Source organism: Phytophthora sojae, assembly GCF_000149755.1.
Source record: "Phytophthora sojae unplaced genomic scaffold PHYSOscaffold_4, whole genome shotgun sequence".
Taxonomy (NCBI): Eukaryota; Oomycota; class Peronosporomycetes; order Peronosporales; family Peronosporaceae; genus Phytophthora; species Phytophthora sojae.
Window position 1 is genome coordinate 1 of NW_009258118.1, and position 13957 is coordinate 13957.

The 13957-nt window shown below is 49.3% G+C and overlaps 4 protein-coding genes across 4 annotated transcripts; 2 read left to right on the top strand and 2 right to left on the bottom strand.

The window, feature by feature from the left end:
- Positions 1–4383: 4383 nt before the first annotated feature.
- Positions 4384–4692, top strand: PHYSODRAFT_433783 (hypothetical protein; the record flags this gene model as incomplete). The annotated part of the gene is made up of 1 exon (XM_009527197.1): positions 4384–4692. A coding segment is annotated over one exon (309 nt), but the record flags the coding sequence as incomplete, so codon positions are not given.
- Positions 4693–6686: 1994 nt separating this feature from the next.
- Positions 6687–7689, bottom strand: PHYSODRAFT_499598 (hypothetical protein; the record flags this gene model as incomplete). The annotated part of the gene is made up of 3 exons (XM_009527198.1): positions 6687–7025; positions 7099–7215; positions 7276–7689. Coding segments are annotated over 3 exons (870 nt in total), but the record flags the coding sequence as incomplete, so codon positions are not given.
- Positions 7690–8018: 329 nt separating this feature from the next.
- On the bottom strand, positions 8019–8434 carry PHYSODRAFT_406647 (hypothetical protein; the record flags this gene model as incomplete). Its single annotated transcript, XM_009527199.1, has 2 exons — positions 8019–8132; positions 8240–8434. Coding segments are annotated over 2 exons (309 nt in total), but the record flags the coding sequence as incomplete, so codon positions are not given.
- Positions 8435–9907: 1473 nt separating this feature from the next.
- PHYSODRAFT_260626 (hypothetical protein) lies at positions 9908–10381 on the top strand (the record flags this gene model as incomplete). Its single annotated transcript, XM_009527200.1, has 4 exons — positions 9908–9916; positions 9995–10090; positions 10120–10133; positions 10198–10381. 4 exons carry the CDS (start codon positions 9908–9910, stop codon positions 10379–10381), a joined length of 303 nt encoding a protein of 100 aa, XP_009525495.1.
- Between the last annotated feature and the right edge of the window lie 3576 nt (positions 10382–13957).

A 13957-nucleotide genomic window follows, 5' to 3' on the forward strand; every position in this document is an offset into this window, starting at 1 on the left:
TTTGACTTTCGGGTAAGTATCGATGCACGAACGGTTGTGGCAATTTTACTATTTGTGCTAAATTTAACGGGAGAGTTTGTGGGAGGACGCTATATAATCGCCTGAGGGCTATCTAGCAGCCATACCCACCGGTAAATATTGTTATTCCTGTATAACTAGTCGGACTCAGATTATTAATTAACACATGCTATTTTTGAATTCATACTAATTACATGTACTGTAAACGCAGTACTGCTTTAGAAAGGTTGGAAATTGTGTTGCATACACGATTTTAGTGTGTACCACAAATGTATGCGAGTGGTGAGACAAAAGTTCAGAACACGATGTAACAACTTTGTTGAACCAATAGGCTGCACGCAACACATTTTCACTCTGGACGAGAACAACACAAGAGAAGTATCCGAGCCCCACACCTCACACCCCAACCAGCTAGGCGACAGTTAAGCTATTGACCACCTCGCCTGCTACATATAATTGGTATTTCGGCGCTAACAAACCTATCGCTCTTTTACTGTGACTGGACGATTGTGAATCCTGGGTGGAAGTACTGGGGCATATATTCAACCTCAACGGTGGATTAGTGGCAGTTGAAGGCACTAGTGTTTCGGAGGCCGTGGTGCGGCAATACCGCATAAAGGAGTTGATATACTCTGTGTGAGTTTTCGTACGAGTTTCGGTGGAGTTTGGAGTTGGCATAGGTGGTGTTGTCTCGTATTACGTTGTGGTGAGGGTTTTCTGGAGGCGACGTGGTGGTTGTGGCGTGGGAAGGTGGCACATCATGCCACAGTCAGAGATCACAAATGGTGGGTTGTTTACGTGCGGAAAATGCTCATGTGAGTTGGCCTCGCAAGAAGCACGACGATATCACGTGTGCAATAAGCACCAAGAAGTCGCAAAGTGTGTGGTTTACGATGTAGGTAACCATCCTATTACGTACTTGGTCAAACGCGTTGAAGGTGTATTCAAATGCCCACAATGCAAATATTTCTCGAGCGATCCCAAACTTTTGCGCCAACACACCAAGTCGTGCAAGAATTCACCGCAAAATGATCGAAACTTATCGGCGAACATGTGCAACCCTGCTACAATGGTACATGAGATTGGGATTGAGTACAACAGGAAGCTTGGAGTAGTTATATGTGATATATGTCGCTACGTACTATCTCCTGGTGTAAAGGAAGTGGCTATTCACTTTAAACGAGTTCACGATATGACCTTTCCGGTCTAACTATTGGAGAAAAATTTGAAGTACTTTCGTTGGCGACAGAAGCATCTCTTCTGAAGTATCTAAACCCAACGCAGGAGCTATTGGAGCGAGTAGACGGAATTGAGATAAAATCCGGTGTGCGATGTCTCCATTGCGCATACTTCTGCCCACTTGATGACACAATGTCGAGGCATCTAAGGTCGAAGCATAAAGACTTCACCACGGACGTATCGCAACTTCAGTGCTTGGTGCAATCACTTTATTCGGGTGCAAAGACAAAATATTTCGGCGTACAAGGTGGTGCCAGTTTCTCAACGCATGCAGACGATTCAGATGCAGTGGGCCGTGCTCTAAGTGAATTTTCACGATCTCATTTGCATATTGCTCCCACGGATGATCGCCTCGTACCACCTTTCCTTCGCCGGATGACGTGGTACGAGGTTGTTCGTACATATTGCACGGATAAAGTTTCTGAAGTCGTCACCTCGGTTAAATTTGATCCCAACTCAAACTTTGTTGAGTTAGTATTTCCGGTTGTGTGTCGGTATTGGGAGCTCAACCAAGAAATTATTGGCACCCGAGAGTATTTGTTTGAGCGCATTCTGTCGTCAAAAGGAAGTGACATTGAACCAGCATCGGCTTTGCGACGCATTCAATCAAATTCCGAAAAGTACTGCAAGGCCACTGCAGATGGTTAACACACATGCCCAGCACTACATTATTACCCCAAGCTCTTCTACAGATGATGATCTGGCTGATCAAGTGGGGTCTCTGTTCCAATCGTGCTCTGAAGCTTTCGCGTCGATCCCCACTGAGCACTACAGAGCGGAACATGTTCGTGTCGAGCAACTTGTATTGCTAGATGGTGCCCTTGAAAAGATTTTTCGGATTGATTTGGAAAATGAACACTCCCCGAGCGAGTTTCATGCATTTCCAACTCATCGATTTATTGTATGCTCTTCTATCAGTGGTCCGACAAAAGATGCTGCTGGCTACGTACAGTTTAAACAACCTGGTCAAGTGACTAGTTTAGACGCTATCTTAAAGTATGGAGCTCGAATTGCTGCTCTGATGAACCTTCATCAGCTGTCGTGGGGTGTGGAAGCCAACGAGCAAAATTTGGCGACGCGAAAAAGGGCGGAGGCGCTACGTTTTTATCTTAGGACCGGGATCGAACTCCTTTTAATCTGCTGCAGGAGGTTATAAGTTTTGGCTCAAGCATCGCCATGGCACCTGAGCAACGGCGAATTCCTCAAATCATGTGGCTGGGATCGGCGCATGATGCGCTTCTAGTTGAAGGCCGTCGTGTTACCTTGAAGACGCTTCACGACTTAAAAGCGAAGCTTGTCGACCAGTTTGGTAAGGTGCTTCGTGAAAATGTGCTTTTGGGCTACGATATATCTGCTGTTGAAAAACATTTAATGTCGGATGAGCAGTGCTGTTACGACGACTACCGCAATTATAGCTGTGGATACAGCTTTCTCGAAGACGACAGGAATCCATGGAAATCGATGCGTATGCATCTTGTTAAGTATCTTCTTCAGACTCATCGCTCCAAGTTTATCGTCAAGGTGGTGAATGGTAAAATCACATTTGGACTTGCTTCGCTGTCCCAGTGGTACAAAAAGGTTGATAAACTCACGAAGCTTCTTGCACCTCTGATTGATATCACGTCAGGGTAGACGTCACGAGCTGCCGAGCTAAGCGCTTCGACTTTAAGAAACACAGTTTCTGGGGAACGATCGGTATATATTTTGAACCGTGAAGTCATGATCATACAAAGATATCATAAAGGTCTGACGATATCGGGACAGCGTTGCTTAATTGCACGATTCCTGCCGCCGGAGTTGACTTTAGATTTTGTGATCTATGCTGCCCTTGTGCGTCCGACACAAGGTTTTTTCTTCACTCAACTACAACGTGGGGGCTTTACTTCGGACCGTTCTGGAGAAGGTGACGCTTTGTTGTACTATCTCTTCAGCACTACAGAGCAGGGCAAACTGAATGGGAAAGGTTGCCGTGCTGCAATTAACATGAATTTTGTAAGTTGCGGTAACCAGCTTTCTGTTCGGACTTACAGACACGTCGCGATCGCATTCATGGAGAAGAACATTACATCAACAAGATCGAATCAGGACATGTTTGATTTTCAAGCCGCTCATGCACCGGCAACGGTTTCGACGTTGTATAGCCGTTCTACCACGGATCCGTATTTTATGTCGCGCGATGATATGGCCGAATTTGTTTCTAGTTCCCACCAGTGGCATAAACTTCTCGGACCTAGTAACTCGACCAGTACCAATTGTTACGCCCCAAGTGACCAATCCGAGATAATACCAAGGCGGAAAAGTTCGCCGACGTCTCCCGTGCAGCAAATTTCAAGATTCAATCAACCTGCTCCGCACGGACGCCCAATCACAGTTGTCGTACCAACTTTCAGCTATTTTTACTATTGGCGAAGCTATTACCAGCTTACTTCCGGAACACTTTGGGTCAGCTCGGATTTTGCTCCGATCATTTCTTCGTGACCAGACTGCTTCGTTTCGGTCAAGAGAGCAGTGTGTTGCAACGACACTGATTTTGCAGAGCGTCTCTAATTTACTCGTTGTACTCCCTACAAATGGTGGGAAGTCCTTGCTGTTTCATTTGGCCGCATTTTCGGATTCTACGCGTGTTGTCATTGTTGTGGTGCCTTTGGTAGCACTTTTATTGGACTCGCTTCGGAAGACAGAACAATTGGGAATCAAGTGCTCTGAGTATCAACACGATACAAGTCCTTTCACAGCGCTACCATCTATTTTGTTCGTCCGAGTAACATACTTGGAGCATCAAAATTTCCGGACGTTCCTACTGTCGCTACAGGAGCAGGACAAACTAAGCAGAATATTTTTTGACGAGGTTCACTTGGCTATGACCTCGCAAGATTACCGCAGGTGCATGACATTCGTCTATGTGTTATCGTCCATTTCGGTCCAGAAGACACTACTGACGGCAACTCTCCCCCCACTTGGGAAAATGACCTCATGACAATTTTTGGCTTCCCTTTCGTCACTGTGAGAACGCCGACAGTCCGAGCGTCAATACGTTACGAAGTGGTGGAATTGTTATCGAATACAGATATGATGAAGGCATGTCTATCATTCATAAAACTTCCAATGGCACATCCTGACAAAGGCATTGTCTTTGCGTTGACAAAGCCGAAGGTCGAAGATATTGCAAACTATTTAGAGCGCCATACGTCCAAAGTGGTCGCCCGGTATCATCGTGGAATGACTTTCGATGAGCGCAAGAATAATTTGTCATTGTGGAAGTCCCCTACCTGCTCGTATATTGTTGCGACGTGTGTATTGGGTCAGGGTGTGGATTACCCGAACGTTCGAACCGTACTACATTTTGGACTAGCCCACAGTTTGACCGATTACGCACATGAGACAGGTCGGTCGGGGCGTGATGGTAAGCCAGCAAAATGTGTCACCATATACAGTGAAACATACTTCCAGCGCTTTTCGAAGCATTTGACAGTGGGGTCATCGAACAATAAGGGCGAATATCAAGCCCTTAGTACGCTACGGGCATTCCTTTTAGTTAAAACCCGCTGCAGGAGGCAACGACTACAAGACGCAATGGACGGTGCGGGTTTTCCGTGCACGGTTGACGATGTCAACGAGTTGTGCGATGTCTGCTCTAGAGCTATGGGAGATGATCAAAATAAGGCCCCAATCGCACCAGCGTCACGAAGTATTCGGTTACAGTGTGCAGAAGCTAACACCAGAGTCCTCAACGACGAAAGAGTCTACATGCTGATGCAGGAACTGATTTTCAACGATGGATCGACACATTGCGTGGTATGTTGGATTTCTAACCCAGCGAAATTCATTTATCACTCCCAGAGGCATGCCCACATCAAGCAGCCTACTGTTTGAAGTGCCTTGGTGCCCATCCTGTACACGAGTGTGAGAATCATTTAATTTTTGGGTCTCGCTATCCGTCGTGCCTTTTCTGTGGCGTTCCAATACACGACGCGCATTGGAAAAACGATCTTCATTTTGGCAGTAAGCCGGGATCTTCCTTCAACTCTCGACTGCGCGGGAGGATGATCCCAGGTGCATGGAGATTTTACGACGTTTGTCGAACTCGCGCATCATCCCGTGGAGGAATTCAAGGTGAAATTGCCCTCTTGACAAGACAGGAATTTGTACAGTGGCTTGTGAAAGTACCCACCGGTAGCTCGTTTACCAACTTGTGCATTTTGTGGGCATACATTCGAGCTCTCTTCTCCAGTTAATGAGCTGCAACTACTCGTCCCAGAACTGTGGCTTAGCCACGAGAAGACCGTGCCATTGATTTACCTCATACCCGGTTTTTAGATAACGAGAGCATACATTTGCTAAACATTTATGCTTTCTAGTCCATATTTTCATTCGACAGATCCAAGTGGGGTCACTAACTGCATTCAGCGATGCCATCTGTTCCGCCAGCACGGCGGGTGCCGTTGGCTCTAGCCTGAACAGTGTCAATGCTATATTAGAAAAAGGAGCGTGATCGATTTAGATTGTGCTGCAAGCTGCTCGTCCGTGTGAGCGCAACGTTATCAAAGCAAACGGCTCCAAAGCATCTACGATAAGCATACCAAGGGTGGTCGTAGCAAATTATTCGACATCGCCGGTAGCACCACCATGACGTTTCGAGCCGCACACGCGACCCGCGGTGGTGTGTAGGCACTGCATACGTAAGTAGAACGGCAGACACCGACTAGAACGACGGCTATAGAAAGCCTGGTGCTGCCAGTATCGGCGGTCTAGTCTAAATCTAGAAAATGTGCCAAGATGTGTTTTTGCGGCCGCCGCCAGCGCCGGAGCCACGCTTTGAGGCGCCAACTGACACGATGCGCAGGCGAAGGTTGGTAGGAGAAAGAGCTTAGTGGGCAGAAAGACGACGCTAGGAACACCGTGTTTCCCACTGAACAACTTTGGGATTGATGAGGGAAAACCTCGAAGGTGCCAACCCCCCTCTGTGTTAGCTGCAAACTACTATACGCCAACGGGCTCAAGGAGTCGCGTCCCGTATACTCACAACCAAAGGCAACCTTGGGTGTCCCAGGTGTATACTGTATAGTCAGGCACGCTGGGGCGGAGCCAGAGTCACTACCTTTTGCATGTGTGAAGGACGAACTTCACGCTTACATGAATACCCCTGGGCATTGTAGATGCCATGTGGTCATACCGGCCGGTTGAACATGGATGCGCTTAACACCATTTCCTGCAGAATGCATACGTGTATTGTGTAAGTATGAAGGAAGTGTTGTTACACTGATCTTTGCATCTCACGGCGAGTTTGCTAGGGTGGCCAGCTCTTCACGGCCCGGCAACAGCAATACCAGTAGAGTCAGCGTACTCCTTCGCCAGCTCCTGCGCTTTCAGCTGCTTGATGACTCTGTTCTCAAACTCTACCCTTCAGTGGTATACACCAGCCCAATTACTCAGGAGCGCACCTTACCTTTGTAGTTTTCGTAGGACACCACACCGTCGACAGTTTCCTTGAACTCCACGCTGCACTGCCAGTTCAGAACCATCGCGGGGCGCTTCGGCAGCTCTCGCTGAAGACGCACTGCCGAAAAATACGCCTCACCATCCTTCTGTAGGGCGCGTGGACTTTTGTGTGGTCTGCCGGGTGGTCGTCGAGCTGGCAGGCTCTTAAGCATGCGGCCTAAGTCGAAATTTTCCAGAATCGCTAATGCGCCCAGCACATGGCTACAGATCCAACCAGACGAGTAGTGTGCTTTGCAATCGCATCGGTATCTGTTACGAACTGCACGGATCTATACACAATATAAGAGATATGTCGATAGTACATATCGATAGTATGAGCCAAAACATGTATATACTGCGTACCTCTTCCATGGACCAGTTTGGTGACTCCCAGTTGTGTTGATACGGCGTAGTTTCCAGGACGGCAACCTTGTGGAGCGACAAATAGTCGATCGAAATGGTGCTCACTTGGGCAATTGGCTTGAGCACTCCCCCCAGCGACTTTAAAAACGTCTGCACTCGCTTTTGAGTGAGAGCGACGCCGTTGAGATTCGTGTTTCCTACGACGTACGCCTTTGCGTTGAACACAACCGCTTCCTTCTCTCTGCGCTGCGTCCGAGGCTTGAACACGACGCGGTGATTTTCTCTTTGGCTCAGCAGTTGTGCCGCCGCCACCATTTCGGGTGGGATGGGCCCAGTGCAGAAAGTGGTGATTGGAAGACCGACGATGCTGTTGGCTGATGCGCTTGACAGGATTCTGGGTAAAGATTGGTTGATGACATAGGCGGTAGAGGCTCGTAGAGATAGGACATTCGCGGTTTTGATCGTCTTGTGGTACGCCTTGATAGGATTCTGGTTCGGTACAATGCCCGGGCACCCACTGCACGTCACAAACCAAGCGCGCCATCGTTCTGCAAGATATTCCTCGGACAGCCACGCCTCGTATGGCGCCTCGTTGTCGACACGGATTTGCCGCTGACCACCGCGGCTAAAGCAATGAACTGTTTGGTCGTTCGAGCCTTATGGAGCCAGTTCAGTGAAGGTAGAACGACGTTTTCCCAGACAGCCTCGTGGTTCAGCATACTGCGCCCTTTCTCATTGGCCTTGCGGACGAAGTGAGGCCAGCAGTTCAATAGCAAAATCAGCGGCCATTCTGCAGTAAACGCGCTGGCGATTGCGTCTGAGTGGTCCAGTGATCTAAAGGCAATCTACAAATCGATGTTGAAGAAAGGTTGCACTGCTGACCGGATAGTTGCATACAGAGCCTGGTATGTCTCCGTAGTCTCAGATCGGACAAACATGTACGCCCAGGGGATGAATTTGTGCTGAAACGCCCCGCGTGCATGGTGCACAGCATACGTGCCCAAGTCCACGAGTGTCCAGCCACCTCTGTGTATCTGTGTAGTTTGTACGTGCCACCAGCTGCTACGACGACGCCGTGATCGCTTTGTCCGTTGACAGCCCCGACGACGTTCCGTAGCAGAGTACGTGTAGTCACGACAACACCCATTGCCTCGTCATTGTCACCGTACGTGAAACACTTCAGAACGATCAGCTCGTAGCGAAAATCGGCCGGCCTTGCCTTGAACTCGGCTAGATCGTGTGCTGCGTCGTACACCTCACTATGGCCGAAGAATTGGTCGCGCGTAGTGCATTCGCGAGCCCCCGCCCACATGGCAAGCTCGGCGTAGTTGGAGATAGCATCCGCTGTTACATTAGGCAAAATGACGTTAATAACACGTGTTAAACAAGCAAATAAAAAAAATTACCTCGATCTTCGCGGCTGATGTACTGTTTTCTAGACTTCAACATCGATCGCGAGGGGAGTATCCAACATCTCGGGGCGGTCAGCGTATCGATTACGCAGGATAGTCAGGCATCCCTCTGGTCCAGCACCGCCTTCTAGAATATTGTCGACCTCAGGCTGAAAAATGCCGTCGATGCCCGTTAGGGTTTCTTCGGAGTCTTCCGTCGTGTGCGTACCGGCCATGGACAATTTGTAGGCACCGTTCTCGTGGGTGATCCGAGCCATACACGGACAGGCAACATGAGAACCGCAGTAAGACACAGTTACACCCCCGGTAGCTGTGGTGTAGTTGTACTGGTACCGAAATCTTCCGCCGCAGAGTACAGCCATCTGCGACTTGGCTTGTCGGCGAGTTGTGTACGTCTCGAGTTGCAAAAAGTCATGCGGTGGTGTACTTGTGTCGGCCGACTCGCTCTCTGAACTGGAAGAACGTAGGCTGCTGATCTCTAAGCTGTTGTCGTCGCTGTTGACATCATCGGCACTGTCCGCCATGGTTAGAAAAACCAGCGCAGAAGCGAAGAACTGAGGGGGGGCGACTTAGAGACTGCGAGTTGAATAACGAGGAATGCGAGGCCTCGGGCACACCGCACTACCTGGAGGGGTTTCGTAGAAATCTAGTTGATAGCGAAGGGTCGGGTGTTTCGTTTGGGAAGATCTATAGAAAAATGTAGTGGTTTCGCACATCTCGTTCGTTACTTATTTTGAGCAAAAAGCCCTGGTGTTTTGTAAGATAAATTAAGAATAGACAGAGAGCTGGTGGATTGGGTGTTTCATTAGATAAATTCGGGATTAGTTGAGAGTAGCTTTGTCATACTACCCCAATAAAAAAATTAAACACCCTTCAAATTCGAAGAAAAAATGAGAATTTGAAATATTTTAACTCGCTTTCATTATTCGACTACCAGAGTATATTAAACCCAGATCAATCAAATTGAGGAGAACTTATCATGGAAATATGAAATAAAAACACGTTGAGCTTCACTTGTTGATGAGACCTGTGGAGGGTGTGTCTTGCAATATCAAACGAATACGACCACTTCTGACGAACGGCCCGACTTCATCACGGTCACCAAGCACCAACTCGCCCAAGGATCGGCCGTCGCCACGCCCACTGATAGCCAACCAGTCACCTCACCTCTTGTTGCGCCCAACGAGCAGAAGCCAACTTCACCAGACGCCCAGCATCGACTTCCAACGCTTGATAAGCAACTACCAACCACGACACCCGCCGAGACACCTAATAAAGGCCGGAAGAAGAATCCCCATGACCAAGCGCGCCGCGATGACCGTCTAGTTGTTCGAGACGAGAAACGATCGTCGGCCAAGCAGTATCCGGTCAATTGTGGGCTTGCACACAAGAAATAGATGACGAGGGTAGGTCAAGCAGACCAATATATTTATCCAGTCTAATTGGACCGCCAGCCCTCTACTCAACGTGATTCATAATAGCAGGTGTTCCAGCGGGTGAACGGCATCCTGCTGAGCAACTTCTCCAAGAAGAACAATGAGGTGGGAACGCAGATCACCGTGCAGCAGTACACGGACGGTGTAAGAGCAACTGCACACTCGACGAACAGGTCGCGAGCACGAGGTTCTAGATGAGCGTGACGACGAAGATCTCCACGAGCACCAACATGACATTCAGTACGCCACAGCCACGCGGTCACGCCCGTGTACTCCAGGACATCGGCCTGCGGCACCAGCGCGACGGAAAATAGCAACATGATGGACGCGATAGCTACCATGAGAGTCATCAGCAGTAAGCACAGCATCTTGGACCACAGTCGCGGATACATGCACGGCATCGTGAGCCACAGTGGCGGATGCATGGCGAAGTAGGTTAGGCCCTGTACGACGTAGATGGACAGCGCCTCTGAGGAAAAAAGAGGGCGTAGTAGATGCATGCAGAGCTAGTCTTCCTAGCTGTCTTTGTCGGTGTGGTTGTAAGTTGGGCAGGTTCGAACTGCAATGCAATGTGTCGATTGAATCGCAAAACGTTTGAAAATGCATCGAAATGTGTCAATCGAAGCGCAAAAAGTTTGAAGACGTTGGTGGGCCTGCATAGTCGTATGAAAGAGCTGAACGCTCGGGCGATGGAGCCCTGTGTAGATGTTAACCTTCAACGGAGACAGCTGTCGTAAAAAGAGTGCTTTGACGCGCCATCCAGAAGCAACAGCTAGAGGTGACCAAGTGTATTCATACACACTGTAGAGTACACTCAGCCCACGAAAAAAACCTTTAGGTACCAAAAGAAGATATTTTGATTAGGTCCAAGGTTAGTGCTGTCTCGGGTCAGGATCCACACTATAGGAATCGTGATACTTTACTTTTTTTGCAATGGACATTTCCTAAACACGTAATTTGATCAAAAACACGTTTTTTTCGCACACGCGTTTCTGTAATAATCCTGAACCCCCTTCGGAAACTTGGAAAACATATGCGTTAGTAGCGCGTGAAATTATTCTTCGCACATGGCATTCTACCTTTTAGTGCTTGGGTGTGGAATTCGTCCGGATGACACGTGAAATTAATCCGCACCCGTAAAGTAGAACGGCAGACATCGCCTAGAACCGCGGCTATAGAAAGCCTGGTGCTGCCAGTATCGGCGGCCTAGTCTAAATCTAGAAAATGTGCCAAAATGTGTTTTTGCGGCCGCCGCCAGCTCCAGCGCCAACGCGACCCGCGGTAGTTTGTCGGTACTGCATACGGAAAGTAGAACGGCTAACACGACCGAGAACGGCGGCTATAAAAAGCCTGGTGGTGCCAGTGGTCTAAATCTAAAAAATGTGCCAAGATGTGTTTTTGCGGCCGCCGCCAGCACCAGCGCCACGCGTTCAGCCGCATACGCGACCCGCGGTAGTTTGTCGGCACTGCATAAGGAAAGTAGAACGGCCAACACGGCCGAGAACGACGGCTATAGAAAGCCTGGTGCTGCCAGTATCGGCGGTCTAGTCTGAATCTAGAAAATGTGCCAAAATGTGTTTTTGCGGCCGCCGCCAGCGCCGGAGCCACGCTTTGAGGCGCCAACTGACACGATGCGCAGGCGAAGGTTGGTAGGAGAAAGAGCTTAGTGGGCAGAAAGACGACGCTAGGAACACCGTGTTTCCCACTGAACAACTTTGGGATTGATGAGGGAAAACCTCGAAGGTGCCAACCCCCCTCTGTGTTAGCTGCAAACTACTATACGCCAACGGGCTCAAGGAGTCGCGTCCCGTATACTCACAACCAAAGGCAACCTTGGGTGTCCCAGGTGTATACTGTATAGTCAGGCACGCTGGGGCGGAGCCAGAGTCACTACCTTTTTCACACTCCCACTTCGTGGCAGTGGCGACGGCCATGGCTGCTTGTTGCTCATGCCTGATTGCCTCATCAGAACGAGCTCGCTTGATTTGGGCTTCTCCCGCTGGTGGCACTGGCATCACATTCAGGAGCGGTCGCAGCTTCTTGAATTGCGTGGGCCCAAGAGGCTTCGTCAATATGTCTGCAATCATCTCCTCAGACGGCCAATACTCGATAGTAAACTCATCTCTATCCACGTAGTCATGGATCCTGTGGTACTTCAGATCAATTCCTTTGACCTTGTAGTCCCCAGTGTTTGCCGTAATTACAGCGATAGCAGCTTGATTGTCATCGTAGAGAATCGTCTTCTTGCAGTGCAATCCAAGCTCCTTACAGAGATTGTGAGTCCACAGTATCATAGTTGCATCCTGTGCTGTAGCAACAAATTCCGAGCTGCATGTATCATCTGTAATGAGTCGCTGTTTGTGGCTCGAGTATGCGTAGGTGCATCCCCCCCCCTCTGTAGCACGAAACCAGAGACCGATCGCCGATCATCCTTCTCATTGCCCAAATCTGCGTCTGCATACGCTACAACTTTCAGATCTTTTACTGAGGGTCGTCATGCGTCCACGTAGGCTGCAAATTGCAAGTCGGGCTTCTCAGATAGTGTCCACACTAGACCGTAATCCGTAGTCCCTCTCAGGTACCGAAGCACTCTCTTTGCAAGCACGTGGTGCTCGTGCGTGAAGCAGTTCAGGAATTTCCCCAGCGTCCGGACGGCGTTTGTAATATCTGGCCGCGTGCACTGTGCCAAATACTGCAGTGATCCCACAATCTGCCGATAGTCAATGTCCGGGTCATCATTAACACACACTGGTTCCACATCTGGATTGCCAGGCATCGGGAAGTTCCCTTTCACCTACCGGCTTACTTTTCTGCATCTTGAATCTCGACAAGATCTTCTCACAGTACCCCTTCTGCGAGATCGTCAACATGCGCCCCGGCACGTACGTTATCTCCATCCCCAGCAAGTGCTTCACGTTACCCAAGTCCTTAATCTTAAACTTGCTTCGCAGCTCAGCTAACACCATCTCAATGTCAGGCTCTTTCCCAGCAATAAGCAGGTCATCGACATACACAGCCACATAGACCTTGTTCGCTGCCACGGTCCTCATATACACGCCAGCGTCCATCTTGGTACGCTTGAAGCCGCACTTGCGCAGATACTTGTCTAGCATCCGGTACCATATGCGCGGTGCTTGTCGTAGACCGTAGAGACTTTGCTGCAACTTGCAGACACGGCCCGAACCATCGTTGACATAGTCGGGCTGCTCCATGTATATGTCTGCTTCTCCTATGGTCCATTCAGGAATGCAGTGACAAAGTCAACTTGTATCGACAGCAGTCCGAGTTCCAGAGCCAGCAGAAGCAAGAACCGCACTGATTCAATCTTAGCGACAGGAGCGTACGTTTCCCAAAAGTTAATCCCAAACTCTTGTTGGCAACCTTTCACTGTAAGTCGCGCTCGGTAGCGCACTACCTCTCCTTGTGCGTTCCTCTTCTTTACCAAGACCCACTTGTTCTTCAAGACGTTTACTCCTTCAGGTCGATCCACAAGTCCCCACACATCGTTGCGCAGCATCTCTTGATGTTCCGTGTTCAGAGCTTTAATCCATTCCTTAGCATCAGGAGCAGACAAAGCCTCTTCAACTGAAGTCGGCTATAGCAATTCATTCACTGCCTAAATCACTAAGCACACCGGAATATCTACATCATAGTCGCTCAGCCGGACATTCGGTCGTCGGATGCACGTCGACCGTCGGAACGAAGCACCAACTCCTTCATTTGCCTCGTCATCAGTCTCTCTTCCTGCTTCCACTGAGCAAGGAATTTCTTCTACCGGATCAGCGTTCGCAATTACAGCATCAACAGGATCATCATCCGAGTCACTCCAGTCTGGGTCATTATCCGCAACATCTGAGTCACTGAGAGCTAGCGAGTCTCTTGAAGACGCAGAGCCACTGCGGTTAGACAGCCCTCCACCGTGCTCAAAAGGTGCAGAACAACTGCGATGAGGCAGGTTCTCTCCACCTTCTGCACCGCCGTCTCCATCAGTGTCCTCATGCTGTGGCACAT